General features: G+C 48.9%; 1 protein-coding gene across 2 annotated transcripts in view; it reads right to left on the reverse strand.

The window, feature by feature from the left end:
• Positions 1-518: 518 nt before the first annotated feature.
• Positions 519-27377, reverse strand: part of Ccnjl (cyclin J like) — a 61616-nt gene continuing 34757 nt past the window's right edge. For both annotated transcript variants that reach the window (XM_085694861.2, XM_085694860.2), the window contains exons 4-6: positions 7879-8181; positions 4663-4822; positions 519-2912 (exon numbers count right to left, since the gene is read on the reverse strand). In XM_085694861.2, coding sequence (XP_085550987.1) covers positions 2492-2912; positions 4663-4822; positions 7879-8181 — 884 coding nt within the window. In that variant the 3' untranslated portion in view covers positions 519-2491. The remainder of the gene's footprint in view (positions 2913-4662; positions 4823-7878; positions 8182-27377) is intronic.

A 27377-nucleotide genomic window follows, 5' to 3' on the forward strand; every position in this document is an offset into this window, starting at 1 on the left:
CAGCTCAGGTTCAGAGCAGCTGGTCTTGCTGCTGATGGCTCCAATATTGTAAAATGTCCTTCATAGGCTCACTTATTTGAACACGTGGTCCTCTGCTGGTGGCATTGTCTTGGGAGTCTGTGGAACCTTTGGGAGTTGGGACCTAGCTAGAGAAGTAGTTCTCTAGGGACCCAGCTTTGATGTTGATAGCTCGGCTTTACTTCCTGTCCCATCTCTGCTCCTGGTCCATGGAGTTGTGAGCAAACAGCCTCCTAATCTTGCCACGGCTGTCACAGCTGTTCTTGCCCACCATGGCTTCCCGGCCACAGTGGACTGCACTCTCAAACCGTGAGCTGAAATAAACATTTTCTCCTTTAGGTTGTTCTATCAGGTCACAGCAAGGAGAAAACTCATAAATCCCTTGATCTCCTTTATAACTCTTCAGGAGGAGACTCTCGCAGAGGAGAACTAGGGAGAGGAGGGGAAGGGCTGGCCTGCAAAGACATGTCCAGACAAAGAAGGAAGAGACCAAGAGCAGGTGATGTGTTTATGTTTATTGCAGGACGCCTGGTCCTGGGAATCAGGTTAGCTCTGGGGCCCCAGCCTAGAAACAGACAGAATAACTTGGACTCCAAACTAGTTGCACATAAATACAAAGAGTCTGAGAAAAGGGGGTGGTGGGGTGGGAGTCAAAACACAAAAAATAACAAACAAATGTGCAGGTTCCTATGCTCACTGACAAAATGGCGGCGCCTCATCCAGCTCTCTCCTTACTCTGTTTCCACGAGACATTCATCTGTGTAGAAAAGTTCTATCACTGTGGAACCCGACTCAGCAGCACACGACCACCTTCCTGGCCGTTCCTGCTGTGGTCTCTTGGATTGGCAAATGAATCAAAGGGAACCAAGATGGGAGGCAGGGTGGGGTGGCACACGTGGGAGGGAGGCTGAAGCAGGAGGATCAGGAGTTCAAGGTCAGCCTCGGCTATGTACTAAGTTTGAGGCTAGCCTTAGCTACACTAGACCTGTTGCAAAATAAAAGCACCCCCCCCAAAAAAAAAAGAATAAGAAAAAGAAAAGAAAAACAAAACAAAGACACAATCTTTTCAAAAACAAAAGTAAAATTTGTTTCTGCGGTCTTTTGTACCCTCCCAATTCTGATTAGTGAACAGCGTGTCCCCTGACAAAAAACAAAACAAAACCCACAAGAACATCCTAAGCACAGGCTATGAGTCAGAGTAATTAACATATTGCACATGGTGACAGTCTTCCTGAGCCCTCCAACTGCAGATCCCCACACACTGGCTTTTGCTCCAGCAATCAATGCTAGCGTCCTATCCCATGGTCGTCTCCCTACTTTTCAAATATCAGTATCATTACTTTTTACTACTGACCACACTCAAAACTGGGGTTGGTTTCACCTTAGCACTACAAGCATTGGAGGGAAGTGAGGACCAGTTCAAACCTTTGTCTTCCTTTCAACAACATTCCCCTACCAGGGGGCAGTAATCTGAGTCCAACGGGAGAACCCTAGCATGCCAGGGGTGGACCCTTCAGTGCTGGGAGCCTGGGAGGTGTGCGCCCCCCCCACCTGCTGTGGTTACACACCGGTTGCTCACAACTGGGTTAGGAAAAGACACAGCCTCAACGTGGGACAGACAGTGCGGCAATTCAAACGTTTTCCTCTTACGGAATTTTCAAGTATCACAGAATCCCTGACACAGTATGTAAACAAGGTGGTTCTGCAGGAGAGAAAGCTGGATTGTTCTGGGAAGCAGCAGCACATGAAATATCTAGAAGGGCGAAAAAGGTTTGAGGTTCAAAAAATAAAGGGCAAGATAGCCACTGTACCTCCTGGGGCCAGTGCTCGGGCATAAACACAGACAACTGTGCCCTTGGTGTGGAGCTGGGGAGAGAAAAATACTCGGGATGGATCTTCTAGAGACACAGAGGATATAAATTCCAGGCGCCAACTTTTTTTTTCTTTCCTTTTCTTTTTGATTTTTCCCTGACAGTGTTTCTCTGTTTAACCTTGGCTGCTCTGGCCTCGAACTCACAGAGATCTGCCTGCTTTCGCCTCCCGAGTGCTGGGATTAAAGGTGTGCGCCACCACTGCCCGGCTGCCCCTTCTTTTTTCAGTGGCATAGCTGTGACGAGTAGTCTTAGAAAAGCCCGGATGTGCTGCTGATCTCTATGCAGTCTGCAATGTCCAAGCCTATTACCAAGTCTGATGTGCTTCACTGGCTCCCCCAGCTCAAGGGAATGGTCAGAGAGCTACGTCTTTGTCTTTCAGCCACACATGGAAGAGGTTTCCCAGAGAGACGTTGTTGGATGAGTTATGTCCCTGAATGTTTGGCTCTGGGTTGTTCTTTTTTTTTTTTTTTTTAAAGCACATAGATCCTCACTATTGAAAGGTACTAGGTTCTTTGCCTCTCTTGGCTGAGCTCTCCCTCTTAGGTGTCCAGTTCCTCGATCCGGGTCTTCCAGGATTCTCCGTGTGGTCCAAATGTGGCCTAGCTGTCAAAACAACCTGTGGGGAACATGTGGCTCCCACTGAAGTAGCTGCTTCCATAGGTGGCAGAAAGACAGTGCCTGGGTTCAGCTGCAATGGCCATCTGCATGCTTAGGGATGCAGGGACGGGCACAGGACACATATCCAAGGGTTGGAGGGTTGGGTACGGGGTGTGGAGGGACGGACCAGTGTCTCCTGAGAGCAGGGTTCCTGAGCGGTGGGCTTGTAATGAGTCCCGATAAGCCAAGCACAAGTCCTGGGCTGGACTCTGGAACTGGGCTAGCGTTGGCGGCGGTTGGCTGAGCGTAGGGTAGGTGGGTGGCTGGAACAGCACTTGGGTGGCGGCTGGTGATGTGCCAGGCACCATGGCCAATGCCTGGCTCTTGACAGCAACGGCATCCTTGAGAACATTGTCATATGCTCTGAAAGGAAAAGACTCAGGTGAGCCTTGGAAAGCAAAGGTCACCAGATACCTGCTTACCTTCCTTGGTAAGCGGGACCGGGAGAAAGGTGCACCATGCTATACCAGTCTGTGATAGCAAGCTATGACACAGCCTCGCTGGCTTACCAACCAGACTCCGGGTCTCAGCTTAGAGCTGCTTCTGACCCTGTGTAAGATCAGCCAGATTTGCCACTGAAGCCCCTGTACCAACGCATCTGGGCTGTTAAAACCTCAGAGGGTAATGTGGTTCCCATCTGCTTCGGTTCACTCCTACATCCCAGCACTCGGGAGAGGACCAGATCTACTTTCTGGGTTCTTCTGGGCCAGTTCGCACCCCAGCTGGGTGAATCCTTAGCTTGGAGATACCAAGCAAACATTTGCAAAGAGGGGACACAGTGGGTATTTTCTGCTATCCCCCCCACCCCGATCTCAAAATGCTTTGAGAAGTAAAAACAATTAGAGGCGCATAGAAGAAAGGCGCCTATGGAGTCTACGATTTATTTGAACAAGGATTTCCCAGAGTGACAGCTGGCAAGGACAAACAGCTAGCCTGGTGACTGATACTGGATGATACTGGAGTGGCCATCAATTGTCAAAACAGGCTGGGTTCTGACTTGGGGACACCTTTTTTTTTTTTTTTTTTTTGCTTTTTGAGAGAGAGTTTTTCTATGTCACCTTGGCTGTCCTGGAACTCACTCAGTAGACCAGGCTTGCCTTGAACTCACAGAGAACTACCTGCCCCTGTCTCCCCAGTGCTGGGATTAAAGGCATGCGCCACCACCACCAAGTTTGACTTGGGAACTTCTAAACGCATTACAACTCAAGAGATGGCCTAAGGGGCCGGGCTAATGTTTCAGGCAGCTCAGCAAAGCTGCACTCAGTGGGAAGCTGAGAGGTGTCTCTTTGGGGGCTGAAGGACTTCCGCTTCTGCCACCCAGACTCCTGGACTATTAGTCAGCTGGCGGAAGAGGGCATTGACTGGAGGCAGCTACTTAAGGGCTGTCCTGTACTCCGTGGCTGCCATCTCTATGTCACGGTGTTAGATCTAAGATGGCATCAGCTTTGCAGCCTGCCCGAGAAAAGGAACTCATGAGAGAATGAATTCATGATCTTTCACAAAATCTCGTTGGGAATCAGGTCAATCAGCCCCAACAGGATGGAGTTCAGTTGATAAGAGTATTGCCTAGCATGCATGAAGCTGAGTTTGACCCCCGGCACTAACTAAACTAGCACACACACCTGTAACGCCAGCAGCACTCAGGAGCGAGGGCAAGGCGTTCAAGGATACCGCACTAGCTACATAAAGAGACTGAGGTTAGCCTAGGCTACATGACACCCTGTCTCACTAACAAAACAAAACGATAGGAGAGCAGGCGTCCCAGGCCCACTCCTCTTCTCCTCACTCCCCGATCTTAAAAAATACAAAGAAAATAGGCAATTCTCTAAGTCCTACGTCTTAGTTCTTTTTTGAGATAGAGTCTCATTATCCTAAACTGGCCTCCAGCTTTCAATCCCCCTGCTTCAGCTTCCCAAGTGTTAGGACTGCAGCTGCATCCCACCATACCCCATTTTCCAAAATACCAGTTCTGTAAGAGGGCATTCTGCTTCTTCTACACCTCATCTGGGGAACCACCATCTGTCCCAGACTCAGAAACATCCTCCTGCAACCGGGGTGGTGTCCCAAGGGCAAATAGGTCATTATTTCAGAAACTCAGACAACCAAGACTTACACCAGCAGGATTTCAATACACGTGCTGAGATGCTCCAGGGAGTAGCTTGAGACCCTCTGCAAGTCTCTGGTCCAGTAGGGAGAGAGCTGAAGGCAGATCCTGGAGGCCCCAACACAGGCTGCGGCGACCACGGAAGGCTGGAATTTGTAAAAGATATGATCTGAAAGAGAATTGCGGAGGGCGTGAGGACTGGAAAGCATCTCCATGGCGTCTCCTGCTTGGTCTGCCCAACAGCAGACAAATCAGTCAGTTCAAGGGGTACGCAACGCTGGCATTTTACAAATGGGGTGAGAAGAGATCAGGTGCCAGTGTTGGGGCTTCGGTCTGGGCGTTCAGTGTGTGGTTTCTAGCATCAGCCTAGAGGGACAATTCTTTAAAATGGTGTCTACAGATCCCAGAGAGACGCAGGTGTTTGCTGATGGGCTACGAACAGAACCACAAAGATCTTTATTCTCTTTTTTGGTTATTACGAATAGGCAGAGCCTGCCTAAAGGCTGTGTGCATAGCAATAATGTCTGGTCCTCAGCAGGCACTGAAAAGCGAATGAAAAACAAACAAATGACTGTACGAGTCTGATACTCATAACTTTGTCTAGGATTATGAAGTAACATTAAAAAATTTAAATCACATTTGCTTATGTACTGTGTAGGCACATGAGGTTTCCGACATTTGGACATGTGGAGGTCAGAGGACAAACCAACGGAGTTAATTCTTTCCTCGCACCAAGTGGGATTCGGGATTCGGGAAGTGGGATTCAGAAAGTGGGAGTTGGGGACCAAACAGCCCCATCTTCCCACTGAGCAATCTCACAAGCCCAAGAAAGTTTACAGTCTATCAACACACCTGAAGTTCTGGTGAATGGACACAGTGGACATTCCTATACTTTTCACTGATATTTGGGGTCCAGTGCATCACTATCCGCTATCAATTGCTCATAACTTTCAAACACTACAAGTTTTGCCTTTGAAAGCATCAATCAATCAGTTAAGAGTGGTATAATTATAAGTAGGAGTCACTGAGTCAGACTTCCAGCTTAAATGCCATCAGGGGACTTGAGGAAGTGATCTCACTTCTTGAGTATATATCGCCTCATACATAAAATGGGAATAAAAGAAACTACTTTGAAAGGGGTTTCAAAGCAACTTGGGAGTGAAAGGGTTTATTTGACTTCTATACCCAGTCCACTGAAAGAAGCCATGGCAGGAATTCAAACATGGTAGGAATCTGGAGGCAGGAGGCTGATGGAGCTGATGCAGAGGTCATGAAGACCTGATGCTTACTGGCTTGCTCCCATGGCATGCTCAGCCTGCTTTCTTATAGAACCCATGACCAGGGGTAGCACCACCCACAATGGGCTGGGTCCTTCCACATTAATCACTACTTAGGAAAATGCCCTACACACTTGCCTACAGCCCTCTCTTATGGAGACATTTCCTCAGTTGAGGCTTCCTTCTCTCTGGTTGACTTCAGCTTGGGTCAAGCTGACGGAAAACTGGGCAGCACAGGGTCACTGTGAAGTTCACAGGAGTTAATGCATACAAAGGTCTGCAGCAAGGCACACAGTAAGTGCTCAACCAATGTTGGATAATCCCAAATCACTGATATCCTGCTCTGGGCTATTTCATCTTATGGTGTATCACTGAGCAGGTGTACCGATAGTATTTCTGACCAGCATCTCAGCTAACATTAAAACTCAGTCTTGGAGGGCTGCAGGCGTGGCTCAGCTTTAAAGAGTGCTTACTCTACACTCATGGGGGTAGGATCCTAACGCCCACATAACAAGTTGGGTCTCCTGCCATCGCCTGCAGCCCCAACTCTGATGAGGGCAGAGACAGGAAGAACACTGTGGTTTGCTGGTTGCCAGCCTAGCTGAAAGCAAGTGCCAGGTTCAAGGGGAGACCCTGCCTCAGAGGAAAAGGTAGAGAGAGTGACAGGCCGATTGCCTTCTTTCGGCTTCTGTGTGCGCACACACACTGTGTGTATACGTGTGAGAGAAAGATTTCTCTTTCTCTCCAAACAGGGTAACTTGTTTTCATGTGTACGGGTGCACATACATTTTTTAAAGGATTTATTTACTTATTATGTATACAATGTGCTGCTGGCATGTGTGCCTACATAACAGACGAGGGCACCAGATCTTATTATAGATGGTTGGGAGCCACCATGTGGTTGCTGGGAATTGAATTCAGGACCTGTGGGAGAGCAGCCAGGACTCTTAACCTCTAAGGTTAACCTCCAGCCCCTAGGTGCAGATATTTGCAGACATGCACGTGGATGCCAGAGGCTCCTCGGGGACCATTTACCTTGCTCTTTGACAAAGGGTTTCACACTGGGACCTGAAGCTTACTGATTACGCTGCTGGCCGGCCAGCAGGCAGCCGATATTCTACTGTCTCTGCTTCCCCAGCTCTGGGATTACAGGTGTGTGTATTACCACGCTGGCTTTCTGTGTGGGTTCTTCACCTTGAACTCCAACCCCCCCATGCTTTCACAGCAAGCACATTGTCAACTGAGCTACCTTCCCAGCCCCCAAACGAGCCAACTTGCTGCTAACACAGATGTGAACATTGTCACCCTCCCCCCACCCTATTTAATCTGTGTGATGACAGCCCTTTGGGAATGAGCTACTTGTGAGTTGGTGTGATTTAAATCACCTGAAAGGTTCTAGATTCTCATAAGAAATGCCCCCGGTGAGTGGCTAGTCTCTAAGTACTAGTGGCTTTTGTGTAAGCTGCTATTTTGTTTATGTGTTATTCTATAACACTGGGAATGTCCTTGCATTTCTTTGCAAAGTGGGAGTGATGTGTGTTAAGAATGGAGAATAGCCCCAGCCCCTGGCATCCATCCCAGCCACCCCCTCTGGACTCCAAATCCCAGCATACCAGGTCCTTACCCCTCCCTGGGGTGGGCTCCCAGAGGAGGAACACGTGGTTCTGGGTTTGCATGTGCTCCCCGCTTTTCTGTCTCCCCATCATGCACTCGACCACCCGAGAGCACTGTATTTAATAAAACAATGGGCATTTTAATTTGGTTTGATCTGACCTAATTGGATTTCTTTGCGCTGGCGGAGCCGCCTGTTTTAGGATTTTTTTCCTAACAATATGGGTGTGGGGGCTCTAGGCAGGAAAGAAGGTCCTCCCTGGATGACACTCCTCTTCAGCCATCTGATCCCCAGCCCCTGTGCGCCTCCCTCACCCCACTGCCTCTGTGCCCTCACCTTGCAGGGTAACTTCCAGGAAGTAGTGGGCATACTCCTTGAGGCACTCTTTGGTCTTTCGGAGGCAGGTGGTGGGCCAGGTGTGGCAGTGGTGGTCCTTCTGGCTGACAGAGGCCAAGAGGTAGTAGTCCAGAAAGTGGGCAGGTGTGGGCAGGCAGAGGTCCCAGCTGAACGCCTCCAGGAGCAGAAGTTCTGTGGACAGCAGCTCTTTCTTGGTGAGGGAAAAGTTCTGGCTGCTCAGGATCCTCGAACTGTTTATCTGCTCCAATTTGGGCACGCGGTCTTCCCTGTCCTCAAACTTACCTGCGGGGAGGCAGAAGCGGAATTTACTAGAAGAAGCTGAACCGGGGATGGTAAATTCTCCCCTGTGGTATCTGGATGGAGTTAACAAGAGTGACAGAAAGCAGCAGGTAGGAGGGACTGCCTAGGAACAAAAGGACACATTTGGACCACGAATCTCCACGCCATCACTTCCTGCTAGGTGATGATGATGAGGTGTCTCAATCTCTCTGTGGCCCCAACTGCAAGGGGACCTGATGGCATAGTGCGGCTTTTGTTTGAGTCCGCGAGGAAATGCACACTAAAGCTCAGACAAGTGCCTGGAACGTTGAAGGCGCCGGGATGCAGTCGTGAGCAGCTTTTAGGTTCTAGGGGCGAGGTTTGTACCTTCCCTGTCTGGCCCTCATCAATTCAGGCAGAGCCATAATGGCCTCAAGTCTGACCCCATCCTTTTAGGTGCAGAAGAGTCTGTCCACAGCTTTCCACTTCCTCTATGGGCCTCATATTCTCGCCGGAGTAGTTTTAGTTTGGGATATGTTGGACACGGGTTGTTTGGAAGGTGAGCTCAGAAAAGACTGGCAAATCGAGGAAGGAATGAAAGGAAGAAAGCCCCAAAGGAATTCTTAGGAGGTGCTGCTGTGGACAGATGGAGCCTGACCATATACTAAGGGGTTCTGGGAAATGGTTAAAAATGCAGGCTTTAGGCCTTGGGTTATAACTCAATAGCCAGAAACAGGGGGGCTTCTCCTGCACTGAGAGTCAAGATCAGAAGCTACTGGGAGATATGATAGGCCCACTTTTTGAGACTCCTTTCTGGGGAGACTCCACATCTGGCAGTGAACCCCACCACTGGCAGTTCCTTGAAAGCACTATGTCTCCTGGTCTTGTCTGCACGGCACTGTAGCCTTGGATAGCCATCTTCATCCCCTCTTCACTCGGTCAAGTTCGCTGTCTTTCACGCTCCTTCGGAGTTACTGCCTTGGGTAAGCCTTCTCCAGCTGAGCCCCTTGAGAGTTAGCCTTGACCTGTCTGCCACCTGTGATCTCTGGATAGCCTCATGGGGTGCAGAGCCTATAAGAAAGGTATTGGGAGGGGCACAGATACCTTTGTGTACCTGCCCACGGCTGTGGCAACTGACTTTCTGACGCACTTAGTCTCCATCTCTCTGGAAAGGTAAGAAGTACTCACCAGAGGCTGCTCTGAGAAACACACCCATCCTAAATGCAAGGAAGGTCTGCCAAGTGAAATCAAACCCTGGGCAGGCCAGGAGCCAGCAACAGCCTTTCATGAGGGTGGGGAAGGGAGGATGTGCAGAAAGGGAAAGTGGATTACTACGGGGAGGAAACAGAGACCACTCTGGCCAAGTGGTCTTCCCAGAGTGCAGTGGGTGGCTGCAATGGAGCTCACCCTCACTGAGACAGGTGAATGCAAAGGCAAACTGTCCAAGGGGAGGAGCGTCTGCTCTAGCTGCAATCTGGGCCCCAGTGCTGCCTGCAGCCACTTATCCAGGCCTTCCTCCTCATCAGCAGGATGCAGTCCCATGATCCTCCCCTGTGGAGTGCTCTTTAATGCTCTTGCTCATCCCGTGTCCTTCAAAGCTTAGGTGAAAGGCCTTGTTAACAGGAACCACCACCACCGGATTCTAGGGCCTCCTGGAGGTTCTCTCTGGCCCCTGGGATCTAAGGCTGTTTGTACTTTCTCAAGGGAGTTTAGTGGTCCTATGTTTTTCTCCAATGGCCATGTTTATTTAACTTTTTCAGATTTTACACTTCCTCTTGCATAATATTTCTATTAGTCTTTTCATTTTTTGTTTGCTTTGTAGGGTCTTATGCATGGCCTCGAACTCACAGAGAACCACTTGCCTCTGCCTCCTCCTGAGTACTGGGATTAAAGGCAAGGACAATCATATTTAGCTTTTCAGTAATTTTAACTGTGTGTGTGTGTCTGTCTGTCTGTCTGTCTGTCTGTCTCTGAGTGTGGGTATGTGAATATGAATGCAGGTGCTGTCAGGATCCAAAAGGTACCAGATCCCCTGGCGCTGCAGTTAAAGATGGCTGTGGGTTCTGGGAGTCAGTCTTCTGCAAGAACTACACACGGTCTTAATCACTGAACCAGCCCCTGACCCCCTTTTAAGACAAGCCCATCCAGTAACTACAAGACTACATATAGCAAGATCATATAGTTTAATAATCATTTAAAAGGCAGCAACTCCCCCTGTCCCCCCCCCCCCCCGCAGTTGTGTAGCTTTCCTGAACCTTATATAGAACTAAGCTAATCTTGGTCATGTAAACTAAACAGATATGATGCCCCCCTGGCCTCCAGTTTGGAGCTAGTTACTGAGTTCTCGCCCTCCCACATAAAAGGGAAGTGCTCTACCACCAAGCAACAAACACCCTCATCACCATGAGTTTGCTTTTTGTTTTAATTTGGGGAGGGGAGGACAGGCAGGGAGAAGCATAAAGTGGCAGGGTATCTAGCCCAGGCAGAACTGTACACTGAGGGTGGCCGTGAGACCCTGGAGCAGCATTGCTGGCGGCCAGCCATCTATCTGGAGGCACCAGCTGATGTGTTCAATCAGATTAGTTTCCTCTGCCCCTCCCTGCTTTTCAAACCTTTCAGAACCTTGCTACCAAACCTCAGAGGATTAACCCCCAAAGGAGGGGGTCATGGCTTGCGGAGAAGGGATCTCGCTTCCCTGGCTCCCTCTACTCCCCAGACAAGCAGGGAAGGCCTCTTGGGGACCCTCCACACTGCGGGCTACAGTCAGGCAGGGTTGGGCCTGCATCCTCAATGAGTTTGCTCTGGTGCTAGCGGCTTGAAACCCTCCAGGCTGTTCTTTTGTTTATGACAAGGAATACAGAGAATGATCCCGCAGAATGGAAAGTGCTTCTCCGGCGCCCAGGACACAGAAGGCCCTGTGCCTCACCATGCCGAGTCCTCAAAGAAACCCTAAGCGTCCCCAGGGCTCAAAAAGACAAAAAGATGATGAGAGCTTTATCCCCAGAAGTGGCTTCAGAGTCCCTGCTTCTTTCTGTTGGCCACAATGACTTCACAGCACACACATTGTTTCCCAACACACACACACTTAGCAGGCAGGACCGGCTTTGGGTTTCCTAGCAGTGCACGTGCCCAGCAGACATTTCCTCCCCTCCTCCCACAGTCTTAAGTGGTCTAGTCCTTTGTCCCCAGTGCTGCCATCACCAAGCACCATTGCACTTAGCTGCTTCCTCCTTATGAGCAAAATACACAGAAAGCAGTTGCCTACCCGTCTTCAGGGCTGTTCCCGGAGAGATGCTGGGACACAAGGCCAGGCTCTCCCCAACTTCCTTGGTAAACTTTAGATTGTCAAAGCCCTTTAGTCCATGGAAATGAGAGAATGGAGAACACACCCAACCGTTCTTCACCCACATCCCCAGCCACAGATAGTTAGCTGGTCCACCCTTATTCCATTTCTGTGTGTTGCATATAAAACGCAGGCTTTGCAGGTTACAGATGGGATATGCCACTACCCCCAGGACCCCAGCATATCCTCCTGAGGATGTTTTTCTCCAAAGATAAAATATTAATAATAGGAATACACTATCACTAATGCAATAACTTATCTTTTATTTTTAAGACAGGGTCTCATGTAGCCCAATCGCAAATAGTCTCAAATTCACCATGCCATGGAGGTTGTTCCTGAACTCTAGTCCCCTTGCCTCTTACCTCTCAAATGCTGGGATTACAAACCTGCATGCAATAACATTCTAATGTTCCGTCCAGATGTGATTTGCTCCAGGGGCTCTGAAAACACATTTATTCTTCCCTTTCATTGTGGATCCCGGAGTCGAACTAGGCTCACACAAAGAATCTAAAATCTTTCAGTCTTACTTCCTAGTGCTTTGAGAACGGGAGTCCCGCTATATTTTAAAATGTTCCCCATTCTTGATGGACTGGATTGCTTCCTTGTGGACGGCCACGCGTGCAGCAAAGCAGAGAGGCGCCCAGTTCTCCTTGCTGAGTCATACTGGGATTTACAGCTATAGTCGAAGTATCCCAGGAACAGAAAGGTCAGCTTGTATTGCTTGACTAAGGTGGAGACATGGGTTCTCTATGGTCTAAAGGATTCCTCCTTTCCCCATGAGGTTCACAAACAACCTGTGAAGCCAAGGCAATACCTCGAGACGAAATGTCCTGTTTCCCAACAACTCTGTCTCACTGGCTCGGCATCCATGGGTGATGCTTTCCTGGCTAAATGGTGACATTGGAGCTGAAACGGCTACTGTACAGATGTTGTCATTGCATACACAGTTTTTTTCTTTTAAATTCTTTTCCTAGCCTTAATCTTAACAGTTAAGAGTCCTCTTGACACTGTTCTAAGATTAAAAACAGCCACAAACTTATAGAAGAACCCATGGTGGCTCCCAGAGGTCAGGTATGTAAGCAAAGGACCTCGTCTGTCCCATTTGCACACCTAGCTGAGTGGCAACCCCAAGGCTGGTGTACAAAGAGCTAGGGTATTCGTGGCAGGGAATGACCAGAATTCCAGCCCACTGGTCTAAACACCCACACTCCCAAAAGCATTTACTTCTTCTAAGGTAGGGTCTCTTAAACTAGACTAGCCTGGAGCTCACTATGTAGCTCAGGCCTCATATGCATGGCAAGCCTCCTGCCTCAGTCTCCCAAGTGCTGGGATTACAAATGCGAGCCACTAGGCCTGGGTTGGCTTAAACTCATTTTAAAGTCATTTATCTTATCTTGTATGTTTGAATGTTTTGTCTGCATGTATATATGTACTTCGCATGCATGTCTGGTGCCCTTACAGGTCAGGAGAAAGCATTGGATCCTCTAGAACTAGAATTACAGATGACTGTGAGACACCATGTGGGTGATGGGAACTAAACCCAGGTCCTCTGCGAGAGCTGTAGGGTAACAGACTCGACAGAGGCCACCCAAGCACCACTCAGGAACAGACCATCCAAGGGAAAAGCACCTAATGTTCCAAAAGGAAATACCTGACATTCCAACCATTGCAGATAGGATCACCTCACGCCCCTTAGCCCAGCACACACCCATTCTCTTTTCACCAGGACACCCTAGACAAATGTCAGCCAATCATGGGTCCTGAGCCTTAGAAATCCCTCACCCCAACCTCTGCTATTATAAAAATCCCACCCCAACTGTGTACTCTGGTCATGCCAACGTCTTAGACTCTCTCTGTGAGGGTTCGAACTTGAATAAAGGCTCTGTGCTTTTATATACAGGACTTGGTCTCCTTGGTTTTTGGGGGACTCTGTGGACCTGGGCATAGCAGCCACAAGTGCTCTTAAGTAAGGAGCCATCTTTCCAGCTCTGTTGGCCTAGACTCTGAACACTCTGGGCCTCGGTGGTAAGACATTGATTTTGCAACAGGCTAGCTCGGCTTTCCTTCCATCCCTCCTCCCCTGGGGGGGTGGGAGGCTGATGAGACAGGATCTTACTACCTAGCCTAAGTCTTGAGTTCTCGGCAATTCTCAGGCATCAGCCTCCTGAATCCTGTGCTTATGGTGTGTGTGTGTGTGTGTGTGTGTGTATGTATGTATGTGTAGGGGGTCTCTTTCTCTCACACTCTTCCTTCTTTCCTGTGTGAGTGTGTGTGTTCAAATGTGTGCACACGTGTTATGGGATGTTTGAACACTAAGTAAAGGTGGATTGCTGTGACTGGTGTAATAAAAAGCTGAACAGCCAATAGGCAGGAGGTATAGGCGGATTTCCTGGGAGAAGAAGAGAAGGACTCTAGGGAAGAGAGGGGGGAGGAAAGAGAGGCAGAGTTGCCATGGAGACTCGATAGGAGTCAGACACATAGAACAGGGATGTAAAAGCCACGTGGTAGAACACAGATTAGTATAAATGGTGAATTTAAGTTATAAGAGCTAGTGGAACAAGCTGAAGCTAAGGCCGAGCTTTCATAATAAGTCTCTTTGTCATTATTTCAGAGGTGGCTGGCGGGACAGAAAAGATTGGTTACACACACGGGTGGGTGTAGAGGCTCAGGTAGACACCAGGCATCTACTTCGAACCTGGAACTTGCTCATTAGGCCTGAGTGGCTGGCCAGCGGACTCCAAGGACCCTCCGGTCTCTACCCCTCCATCCCCATAGCGCTGGGATCGCAGCCATGTGCCACAGAGCCTCGCTTTTACTCCACGCAGTGAGGAAATCTGTAAGCACTGAGTCATCCCCCCCAGCCCCAGCCTTCCCTTTTAGAAAGGGAGAAGAAAAAAAATAAGGCTGTGGTTGCAAACTCAAAACCACATAGCAGGAAATTTACCACTTTAAAATGCACAGTTCAGTGACATCACACACTTGACGCGGTCGTAGACATCACCACCCCACTTCTCCTGAACCCTGCACCTTGCAAACCTCTTTACGCTGGAAAATTTATGATAAAGGAACAAAAGTTAAAAAAAAAAAGAAAAGAAAACAGGAAGAAGAAGAAAAAGTGTTGTAACAACCCCTGCGAATGCAGTACTCAGCTCCAATAGTCAGGGTATCTATCTACACTGCCTCTAAAAGAAAACATTTCTAAGTTTTATTTCATTTTACACATAGAAATGCTTTGCCTGCAGGTATGTATGTATGTGCACCACAAGGGCGCTGGTGTCCTAAGAGGTCAGAAGAGGGCACTGGATCCTTTGGATTAGGAGTTATGGGTGGTTATGAGTCACCATGTAGGTGCTGGGAAATGAACCCACGTCCGGTGCAAAAGGAGTCATCTCTCTAGCCCCCTAAAAAAAATCCTAGACAAAAACATAAACATAGAACGAGGTTCTAAGAAACTTCAGGTTACACACAGTCTGTTCATTCTCTCTCTCCTTCTCTCTCTCTCTCTCTCTCTCTCTCTCTCTCTCTCTCTCTCTCTCTCTCCCAGTTTTTCAAGACAGGGTTTCTCTGTAAAATTGCCTTGGCTGTCCTGGAACTCACTTCGTAGCTTGGGCTGGCCTCAAACTCACAGAGATCCACCTGCCTCTGCCTCCCGAGTGCTGGGATTAAAGGTGTGGCACAGTCCTCTCTTAACTGCTGAAACTGCCCCTCGTTAAGTCCTAGCATTCTTCTGTGGTTGGCAGGATGCTGGACTCCCTGCCCATCTGGTACCCGTGCAGGATGCTGGTACCTGCTGCCCATCTAGGTTCTGAGCCTAGGCTCAGAGGAGGCCAAAGTTTCTCGGCTTAAGAAAAACCCTGGGTTTTAGAACAGCAACAGCTGACAGTTCTTTCCGCAAAGGCAACGATTCTGAAACCAGAACCACTTGGCATCAGGAATGCTTTGCTCTTAAAAACAGCGCGCCCCTCATCTGAGAACAAGAACCATAATTGAATCAGGAGTTGGGACTCTGTGGCCGCCTGGCAGAAGGGTAGCAGCTGGTTGTGTGTCCCGTCCCCCCCCCCCCCCCGTCCAGCATGGCGCTGATGAGGGTGAGAGGGATCAGAGCTGGATCAGAGGGACAAAAACCTGCCCCATTATCATCCTGGCTTGGCCTCGTGCCAGCGTGGATCCTGCCGTCTTTCCAGGTGAATGTGAGACTTGCCGAGCAGCATGGGTGTCACATGGAGAGAGCAGTCGTTGCTCTTGCAGAGGACTTGGGTTGCCAGGGAGAGTGTGGCCAGGGTCCGAGGAGTGGCAGGCAGCCCAAGCTGGTCAGGCTCTCAAGATATCTTTGAGGTATCAATCTTTTCTTCTTCTTCTCGGATTCTACCCTCCTCAGAGGAAAGCAATGTGGTCACCAGAACAGGAACAACTCATTCAGCTTTATTTACTGGAACCAGTAACCAGAGAGAAGATCCTAGAGGACACTGCCCCGAGTCTCACGTCTCTAGCCCCAGTCCAGGTATCATTGTGTGAATCTGAGCAGCTGAGCTGATGGATGCCTCACAGGGCAGGGGAGAGGGTTCAAGGGCTATTTCAGGGAACATAACAGACAAAGGAACCCCTGGCACAGGGGAAGTGCCCATCAGTGGTAGCAGCTGCTGCTGGATTATTTACAGAATATGAGAGGTATTTTTTTTTTTTTTGCACCAAACTGGCAACTTTGAGAGTCTTGTCAGATGGGCACAGATGAACGACTAGCGTGGCGGCTAATGTCAGAGGGTATTTCCTTACAGGTTCTTTAAAGGGGTGAAATCATCCTAACAATAGGCACCTTCCGCTTCAACCCACTATACAACTGGTTCTGGGGGCAGAGAGTGGACGCTATAACCCCAGCCTCCTTCCTCAGGTATGGCACCTTACACTCAGCCCAGAGGGCTGTGTTGGGTTTGACTCTTTCCCCAGATCCGTGTCTCCTCGGGGATGGGATTTCCCAGCTGGTTAGAGCAAGAGACAGAGAGTCTGCCCACCAAGCTGGGAGCTTTGGAAGGTGGACACGTGGTTCTCAGCTGCACCCAGCCTGCTGTGCAGTAGGCAGCCCCCACACCACACCTGGCTTTCCTGGATCCATGCAGGATGAAGTCCGGCTGCTTGCTGCCAGGAGGCCAGGGCACACATCCTCCATGAAAACACCAGAGCATAGCTTCTGGCCTAAGGATAATACTCAGTAGATAGCTCTGGTTCTCTTTCATAAATGGTTCCAATGTCTAGAATTGTCTATACCACAAGCATGGACATCATCCTCATATACATGGTCTCAAAGCAACCCACAGTTTCCGAGGATAACCCTGTGGATGCAGGCTTCCCGTAGGCGTGAGTGTGAGGCCAGCTGCTGCCCCACGAATATTTTCATTTTCGATTTCCTGTATGCTAATGAGCAATTGAATTCCAGAGCCTTTCTGGGGGAAGACTGCATGGTCAACAGGATTTAGCTTTTTCTGTGAACACAACAGAATTTAAATCAAAAGCGTGACTCGTTACCAAGATACTTTCTGTAATGAATGAATCCCTCGGCCCACCTGGAAAACACACACAACCAACTCCAACCTTTTTGGCTTTTTGTAGTTATCTAGGCAGTTCGGAGAGGAACTTCCTACTCTCCCCCAAGGGAGGCCCAGCTGGTGTCTTTCCAGGAACTAGGACACAGATGGGGCAGTGTGGCTGAAAAGCTGCTCAGATGGTAGCCCAGAAACTGCCCGAGGACATCGTCCTTGGAAGAGACTGTGTTAATAGCACAGAGGTAAGAGGTCAGAGGCTCAGCCATGCCACTTACTGGTGCGTACTCTGGGCTGAGGATCAATCCTCTGGGTCTATGCTTTCTCTTTTGTGGCATGGGAATAACAGAATGAGTCAAGGTGGCACTCTGGGTTAGTGCCCTCAGAACAGGACCTTTCTAGATCCTATGGTAGCCAGAACTAACCCCATCCTTCATACAGGTACAATGCCAGTTAGGTTTCTGGATGGACCTTGATAAAAAAAAAAGGGACAGAGAAAGCCAGGGACAAGGAAAGAGAAGGCCCCCTTTACATCAGTGTTTGTTCTCTGGGAAAGAAAGAAAGCTGTGATAACCACAGGGTTTGGGGACCACGCAGCACCTAACCCCACTGTTCCTATGGTCCTGCTGCAGCTGGTTACATCTCTGACCTAAAGATGTTGAAATTAGGGATGTCCTGGAGGAACAAACTTTATTAACAGCTGTCCCTGGGCTTTGGAGCCTTGGGTATATCTGGCATGAAGATAGCCTTGGGACCCCTGTCATACTGGGCTGCCGCCTCCCTTAGGAAGAAAGAGAAAACTCCCTTCCTTCCCCCCATCTCTCTTAAAAGCAAAGCCACTCTGTCTGTCAATGGCTGTCTCCAGTGTGTGTATACAGCAATCTGGATAAATAATGCAAGAATGGACCTATGGACGGATGGGTGGGGGAATGAGAACGAGCCCATTTCCGAAGGTCTGAATCCATCCCCGAGTCCAGTTTGTGGAAGAGCCTACGGCGAGGCTACGAGTGGCTGTTTTCTTCAAGAGGAAATTGTGGAAATGCCTCTCAGGGTTGTTGGTGGCACCAAGCCAGCTGGGTCACACACAGGCTTCCCTTCTCACTGCGGGGACGTCGCTGCCTCAGGAGGCAGACACAGGAACGATGACTTCACAGTGTAGCTCCAGCCAATCTCGGGTTCCATTGTGTCCTCCTTTATAAGTGACCCAAATAATTCCACTGGCTGGAATCGAGGATTGTGGGGCAGGAGCCACTTGTCATGTGCACGGCTGGCACCGGGTGGGGTAAGGGCTTTGTGCGGGAGAACAGAGTCCCCGCATGAATGAGGCTCTTTTAGAAACTGCTGAGTAGCTACTGTCCATCCCCACTTGTGGGCTCTGCCTCTGGACTGGGTCTGAAGGGGCCTCTGCTGGCCACCAGCAAGCCTTTCTAGTTGTAGGGCCGAAGGTGCAGACACCAGAGGTCCCAGATCCTTTGTTCCCACATCTGCTGGGAGCAGAAAGAAGGAAGAAGGGGGACAACCATGGCCACTGCTTGAGGTTATGAGGGGAATCACTTCCTGACGCACGGGAGAGAGTCCTGAGGGCTGAGGCAACCCTCCAGTCAGCGTGGGCCTGTAGCTTAGAAGGTAGAGGATTTGGGAGCTTGAACAACCTGACGGCTGACCTGGGTATTTTTGGTCCTGCCAAGCACAGAGGTCATCGGGTTAAAGGCAAATGCTGCTGCCGTGAGACAAGACCCACCAAAGCCATTCCAAGTCATTCACCCAATCCCCCTTCCTACTAACCTGTCTTCCTAGGTGTGTCCTTTTTATACAAGTTATCTATTTCTTGAGCCTTGGTTTCCACCTCTGTTAGGTAGGGAAATAACACTTATCTCCTTAGGGTCTGTTTTGGGAATTAAATGAGTAAGAGCGTATTACAAAGAAAAAAAACTTTGCGTCGCACATAAATCTCAATAAACATCAGCTACTCCATTTCTCATAGCAGATTTCCCCATCCCCGCCCCCACATCCTGATGATGGGGACAATACAGTGGAGCTGACAGACATTTCTATTCTATTTCCTTGTCTTCTAAATTTTCTCAAGAGACAAAGATCACTCTCCCACAGAGGAAAAACATCTTTAACTCCTCGGAAGACAAGGCCCTGCTGAAGGGATGGCAGACTCCAGAAGTGGCAGCATAAAACTGCCATAGAAGGATCCAGAATGTGAGACTGCCGAGGCCAGGAATATTCTGGCACGAACCTGCTTTGACAAGTGCCCACAAGTCAGGAGACGTCAGATTTTCCTAGAAGAGCCCCAGAACCCCACCACGCTGGTGACAAAGAGGAGACTTTTCCTGTCTAGACGTCAAAATGCTTGTAATTAAAATTAAGACGGGGAAAGGGGAAAGGCAAGGCACGCTTCCCCCAAGTCAATCATAAAATTCTATGCCGACAGAACAAACACAGCAGGGAGTTCTCATCTCACCACCAGGCCAGCACATTTCCCTGGAGTATACAATGCTTTTTAACACTGACCAAAACAACCAACTATGCTAGCTAGGTGGTGATCGGTACTGGAGAAAAGGAAGCTGCTGTGACCAAGGCTCACCCTTGAGGCTAATGAATCCTGTACTCCACAAACCTGAGCGGCCCAGAAAGCTAAGTCAGGGCTCTGATCTAGAAAACTCTCCACATGGTTTTCCCTGGGGAGCACAGGGTGTAACAGACAAGGCCTCCTGGGCCAGTCTTTCAGGATATCAGCAGGAAATGGGAGAATGAGGTCCAGGGGAGGGGGTGGTTTAGCGAGGGGCATAAGATAGTCTTGGCGCTAATTAGGGGCACAATGTGGTCAAGATGCCGATATTTGGTGCTGGAGAGATGCCTCAGCAATTAAGAGTACTGGCTGCCCCTAGAGAGGACCTGGTTCAATTCTCAGGACCAACATGGTGGCTTTCAGCTATCTGTAACTCCAAGAGATCTGACGCCTTCTTTAAAACAGTTTTTCAAAAGACTTTTTATTCATTCATTCATTCATTCATTTATTTAATGGGTGTTTTGTCTGCATGTATGCACGTGTACCATGTGTGTGTCTGCTGCCTGAGGTCAGAAGATGGTGTCAGATCCCCTGGAACTAGAGTTACAGATGGCTGTGAGGCACCATGTGGGTGCTGAGAGTCAAACTTGCGTCCACTACAAGAGTCAGCCATCTCTCTAGGCCCCCTGATGCTCTTTTTTTCACCTCCATGAGCACAGCCACACATGGTACACAGATATACCAGTGGGAAAAAAAAAAGCCTCATACACATAAAATAATAATAATAATAATAATATTTTAAAAGATGCAAATATTCACCACAGAGGGACTTTATAGCTGAACCTCGCTCCTACCAGTCCTTAGCACGGCACAGAGGGGGTGCCTGATTCCAGCGCCCTAAAACTCTTCCCGCTCATGATGCACCCTGCTTCTTCCCTTTACTGCAAGGACACATTGTTCTCTTAGAAGGGCTTGCTCTTTAGCGCACATCCCAAGACCTGTTGGTAATGCAGGCCTAAGCCTGCATCCTGAGGAGCGTTTTCCCGACGATGAGCAACTTGAACAAAGGGGCTCAGGGTACCTGCCAAGCAGGTACCTGGGTGCAGGGTGAGTAGTCCTCATTCAGGGATACTGTGAACATCACTTCTATTCCGTATCACCTCTCTAGAGTCTACATCATCCCTAATAGAACGGGGGTGGGGTAGGGTTGGGGGGGTGGGGAACGACAGTCTAACACCTGTGTGGGGTGGGGGCTACTGAACACTGCATTTTCAATCAGTTGAAATCTAAAACTCCTGAGGGGAGCGAGGGCTACAGATTCTCAGAACCCCAGTTCCAGGACATACAAGTCTGGGCTCGAACCTGCTAAGGCATTTTGTACAATTTTAAGAGCTTCTGGCCCAGTCATCTGTCTGACAAGCAGCTCTCAAATAAAATCCCCCCCTCCCCCGACACAGCTCCAAGCCTGCCAGCCGGCAGAGATGAGAATGGAAATGGAAAAAGCACCCCCGCTTACTGGGCTATCATGTTTGAGCCGGTGCTGCGATCCCCACGGCACAGCTCTCAGCAGAGAGAGAGGCCACCTCTTCCAGGCTATGTGGCCACCACAAAATGCCACTGCTGAGAAGTGGGGCCACAGATCCTGTAGCAGCTCTGAGTGGCCCTGAAGACACCCGCTGTAACCCAATCTCTAAAATGCCGAGCCTTTCGCAAATGATCCCCACAACAGGACAAAGAAAATGGGGGTGTGTCTGGTCGCTTTTCCACGAGCTATGAGGAAATAGCAAATCGTTCCCTGTATTTTGGGGGTCTGTTTCCTTAAGGACTTGGGTTTGACTCTAGTAAGAACTCTCACACCTTGCCAGAACCCTTGAAAAATCACCCCTTTGCTTCTGATGTCTGCAATGAGAGCCTTGGAGACATCTCAAACGTTCTTAGCTCCAGGGTGGGGGCGGGGGAAGCTGTTGCGCCTCCCTAGGCTTAGTTCTTCCCTGCTTACCACAAGGGATTAAGACCACTTTCAAGTTTCTGAAATCTTAGGCAAGATCTCCGAAGGGCAGCCCCCTCCCACTCCGTTGCCGGAGCAGCAGTTCTGGCAGAGGTAACAGTTACTGACTGATCAAAGCAGGGGTGGGGTGCACGGGTGGGAGGGACACCAGGGTAGTGTAATGGTGATTTGCTGGTAGAAAGCCAGGCTTTCCCTATAATCTCCTGAGACCCTTGTGCAGGAGCCTGGCAGGCCATCAGCCTTCACCGGCTTCTACCTGAAGAGGCAGGACTATTGATTTCAGCTTTAAGGTGCGTCTAAAGCAACCAACACCTTTCTATTCCTTCTCTGAACATCACAGACAGGGCAAGGAACATGTGCAAAATGGCTATGCTCTCTTCCACAGAGGGCACTCTGACAAGAGCCAGGGACAGGCAGGCACACCAGTCAGTTTTGACAATTTATTGCTTAGGTGGAGATTTTATGGATGGGAGTGGTACATGCTTACTTATGACCCTAGCACTTGGGAGGAGGAAGCAGGGGGTGGAGAGTCTGGAGTCAGCCTGGGTTATATAACAAATTCTAAGGTAGTCTGTTCAACAGGGGGAAAAAATTCCTCAAAAGAACCAACAAGAAAAGATCGCCTAGACCTCTCTCTCTCTCTCTCTCTCTCTCTCTCTCTCTCTCTCTCTCTCTCTCTCTCACACACACACACACACACACAAACACACACGCACGCACGCACATATATACATTGGTACATTGGTTTCGGGAGACTAGAGTTTTCCCATGTGGCTTTGGATATGCTGGAATACTGTAGATCAAGCTGGCCTTGAACTCAAGAGATCCACCTGCCTCAGCCTCCTAAGTGCCAGGACTAAAGGTGTGTACCACTGCGCAGCTGCCAATAGATATTTTTTAAGGCTTTTTATTTTATGGGTATGAGCGTTTGCCTCCATGCACGTAAGAATACCATGTATGCGCAGTGACAGAATACAGTATCAGATCCCCTGGAACTAGAGTTAGAGAACTTGTGACCTGCCATGTCAGTGCTAGGAGTCAAACCTAGGTCCTCTGCAAGAGCAGCAAGTGCTCTTAACAGCTGAGCCACCACTTTACTATCCTCTGCCAATGTCCTAAATGTACATGCGTGTGTGTGTGTGTGTGTGTGTGTGTGTGTGTGTGTGTGGTGGTGGTGGTGGTGGTGCTGGAGATTGAACCTGGGGCCTCACACACAGTAGGCAAATACTGTCCCGTGAAGCTACGTCTCCAGCCCCTCTCTTGCCCTATGGCCAAAACATTCCACTTGTGGAACAGGACCTCCTCTTAACAGACTCAGGTGAGTACGCCATGAGGGAGGGAACAAGACAGTGGCTATCTGGCTGCACGCAGCAGGGGGAAAAGTGGATGCCAACCAGTGCAGATATCATTAAATAATAAAATAAATAAATGCTGCTCATAAAACGGGAAATTACAAAGAGCAAAGATCATCTCCAACAGACCGAAGAAAGTACTTTGTGTAAGAACCTATTCAAGTATTATCTATTTATTTGTCTGCCTGCCTATCTATCTATCCTATCTATCTATCTATCTATTATCTATCTATCTATCTATCTATCTGTCTATCTATCATCTATTTATCTATCATCTATGTATCTATCTATTATCTATCTATCTATCTATCTATCTGATATTGTGTGGGGGCACAAGAGCCACATGCACATGTGGAGGGCAGCAGACAACTGTGACATCAGTTCTTCCCTTCCACCCTTATGTGGGTTCTGGGAACCAAACTCAGGTCATGGGACTTTTAACAAAGTGCTTCTCCCCCCCCCCCCCAGGCCCCAGTTACATATTTATCCTGTTTGGTTTTGTTCCTTGTGATGGCCATATGCTATAAAGTCACCTTGAACACTAAACCACTGCCTTTAGGGGGAAGAAATGGGGTGAGGTCCCCAGGAGCCTCTGACGACCCCATGTCACCAGTCGGTCAATACATAGCGTACATAACTTTGAAGAGTTTATTCCCATTTAACACGCTGTATTGATGATCCATTAACACTGAACTCAGGGCAAGATGCACAATGAACACCTGACCAAGAAACACAGGCACCTTCTCGGAGAGGCAGGACACAGTTTTCCTGAGCACAGAAAACAGGACAATAGCCTTGCAGGAAGAGGTGTGAGGGGCACCTGAAGTAGCAGGGCCATCAATAAAACTGTGAGGAAACACAGCCTTCACCGGAACACAGGAGAAGGCTTGTTTACCACCGGAGAGATGAGACAAAGGCAGAGCTCCGCCCCTTTCCACCTCGTCTGGGAATACACATAAAGGGCAATCGGCAACTTCAACTGCTCTGCCCACAGGCAAGGATGAAAGCGTCAGCAGTGATTTTTGCTTAATTTTTTTTTTAATGAAGGGCTGGGAATGTACCTCAGGCTGAAAAGTGTTTCTCTAGCATACACAAGGCCTTGTGTGCAATTCCCCAGCACTGGGGTGGAGGGGCGAGAGGGTGCTGTCAGACAAATCCATGAGCCTTAAGTGCAGAATCACCGAATAATGGGGAGCAGCTAGACATAGCACATTTCCACAAAAATACACCAGATCAATTTGACAGAGAAGCCTTCCAGAGGTTTCCTCCCTGTACAGTATGGTGGAAAGTGATTTTGTTTTATTTTTTGGATCTCATTTCCAACTGATAAAGGATTTCTAAATTTTAAAGACCTATACTGAGGAGATGAGCCCCTGTGCAGCTGAGCTACAAGTGATAGGCTCACTTTGGACTAAGGGACCCCACCTAAGGACTCCATTCAGACAGGGATGCGCTTTCCAGACAGAGATCACATGGCTACCTCCCACTCTTCCGGGGAAGTTTAGGGGCTGACATGAAGGCCATGAAAGAACTCAGCCTCACCTAAAAACCAAGGCTGGGGGCTGAGAAAAAGGCCAGAGGGTAAAGGTATTTGCTGCCAAGCCCGATGACCTGAGTTTGATCCCCAGGAGTCAGGATGGAAGGAGAAAACTGATCCTTCTCTGAATTGTCCTCTGACCTCCACAGGCACAGTATAGAATGGGAAACACACACACACACACACTCTGTCTCTCTGTCTCTCTGTCTCTGTCTCTGTCTCTCTTTCTCTTTCACACACACACACACACACACACACACACACACACACACACCGTCAGAACTTGACCCTAAGAGGCAGAAGGACCATCATCTCACTATCCCCACCTTCCACGGCTTTCCAGACCTGAGGTGGTCGGCCAGGGGCCAGATAGGCTTCCTTCCAGCACACAGGCAACCACTCAGCAGTGAGCACTGTTTTCCCAGGGAGGGTGTGAGGGCTAAAAGCGGCCATGGAAGGCAACAGAAGTCTGTGGAGACAAAGCCCGTGGGATTGAGATGAACGAGGGGAAAGAACGGAGAAGAATGGAGAGACGGGCCCTGGCTTGGCACTCACTGCATTCACTGGGGGGTTGACGATGGCATGATAAACTATGGCGGTCTTCCTGCTAGGAAGTGAGAGTACTTTCCCTCTCCCCACCAATTATAAAGACACACCAAGTTCACCGAGGTCAGAAGGAATACAAACCAATTTGGAGATATGGACTGCGAGTACAGGGGAAAGTCACATTTTGTATGTATAATTAAAAAAATATTATTGCATAGGAGTACACATGTGTGTTCACAATGCATATGTGTAAGTATGCAAGCCGCGGTACACATGTAAAGGTCACACAGGACAACTTGGTGGAACGCATTATCTACATTAACGTCTGAGGGTCACGAACTCAGGTGGCTGGGCTCCAGCTGCAGGCACATTTCCCCACTGAGTCATCTCACCAGCCATGGAGATCTTCAAAACTTATTTTTTTAAATGATAAAAACATCTTTCATGGTTTTTTTGCACCTTTAGGCCTAACATCACATCTTAAGGCCGTGGAATCTTGACAGAAAGGCCATTCTGGCCTCTCTGGTTCCTGTCCAGGGCTCAGGATTCAACAGCTTTGTTACTTTTTTTTTTTCCTTTTTTGGCTTTTCGAGACAGGGTTTCACTATACAGCCTTGGATGGCCTGGAACTCCGTCTGTAGACCAGGTTGGTTTTGAACTCAGAGATCTGCCTGCCTCTGCTTCCCACATGCCGCGATTAATGGCTGAGCCAGCACCATGCAGCTCTGTCTAGTTTTTCAAGTCAGCTCCAGGTGACTACAGGGTCTCAACCCAGACTTAACACATGATCTGGAAAAGGGGTTTAACCGAGAGCCGTGCCTGAATGCTCAGAGTAGAAGCACAAACATGAAAACTACACTGTGGGACTTGCTACCCTGAGTTATATTTCCCTGCCCCCATCTGAGGTGCTTATCTGCAAAGAATCAGAACTTCCCTCTGCTCCTGGAGTTGGATGAGGAAGTTTGAGTGCACGTGATTATTCCTTGATCCCTACTGGGGACAGGTGAAGGTCGAGCGCACGTGATCAGTAGGGGTCAAGTGACGGTCCCTCCTTGGGTCAGGTGACAGTCCCTTCGCAGCCCCCTCCCCATCTGGTGCCATGGTATAAAAGCTAGCACCAGCAGAACAATAAACAAGCTGCTGTTTCACCTCAACCTCATGCTCTGTGGATTCATTCAACCTGGACACCCTCCGCCGAGACTCGTGGTTCCAGACCGTGCTGGCGCGGTACTACACAGCGATCTGTGAGCAGAGGACTGGATAAACAGACCGCGTCATCCACGATGGACACGAGTCGGTGGAAGATCTGAAACGCGCTACATCATGGACACAGGGAAACCACTGCTCATGCACTGTATGAGCTTTCCTACAGGAGAAGCTGAATACACAAACCAGACAGCTAGAAGGCAAACGAGTGGCTGCCAAGGCTGGGGTGGAAAGGAACAGGAAGCGCCTGTCTCTCTTCCGGCACTGAGCCACATCCACGGCCCTCTTTTTTTCACGGCCCTCTTTTTTCCACGACCCTCTTTTTTGTTTTTATTTTTTTGAGACAGGGTTTCACTAAGTTACCGGGGCTGGTCTTGAACTCACTGTAGCCCAGGCCAGCCTTGAATCTACCTCACCCTGCAGAATGCTTGGGATTTCAGGCTGGAGCTGCCATGCTCGCAAGGATTACTTTCTTTGCTTTTTCTTTCTTTTCTCTTCCTTCTTTCCCTTCTTTCTTTTTTTTTTTTTTTTCTAGTTTTTAAAGATAGGATTTCTCTGTATCCTTGGCTGTCCTGGAACTCACTTTGTACACCAGGCTGGCCTCCAACTCACAGAAACCCTCCTGCCTTCTCCTCCTGAGTGCTGGGATTAAAAGTGTGCACCACCATTGCTCAGCTGGGATTACTTTTAAAGTGATAAAGAAGGTCCTAGAGGGAGACAGAACGACAGCTGCACACTAGATGGCGTGGATCTACTAAATGCCATTGAATTGTACTCTTTAAAATGGTTGAACCGCTGAATTTATACAATACTATGAATTTTATCTTAAGTATAAGACAACCAAAAAAAAAAAAACAAGCCGTGTGACTTTGGGGTAAGTTACACAGCCTCTCTGAACCTAAAATCACAGGCATATGATACCATGACCACACATGCTGGCTGGCTGGACTCTGAGGTGGGCCTTTGGAAAGAGACCAGGACAGAATGAAGCAGGGACCGGCCAATCCTGTCATAGGATGTCCTGAAGCAACTCACCTGAAGTTTGTAAGTTTCCATGTTGTCAAATAATCCTTTTAATTAACTAACAAAAACACCAAAAAGAACAGTTGGGGGACAGAGGCTGGGTAAGGAGACAGATAAAAAGGAGGATGGCCGTATTCTATAGTACGTTTACTG

The sequence above is a fragment of the Myodes glareolus genome, chromosome 9, assembly GCF_982192425.1.
Source record: "Myodes glareolus chromosome 9, mMyoGla1.1, whole genome shotgun sequence".
Classification (NCBI taxonomy): domain Eukaryota; kingdom Metazoa; phylum Chordata; class Mammalia; order Rodentia; family Cricetidae; genus Myodes; species Myodes glareolus.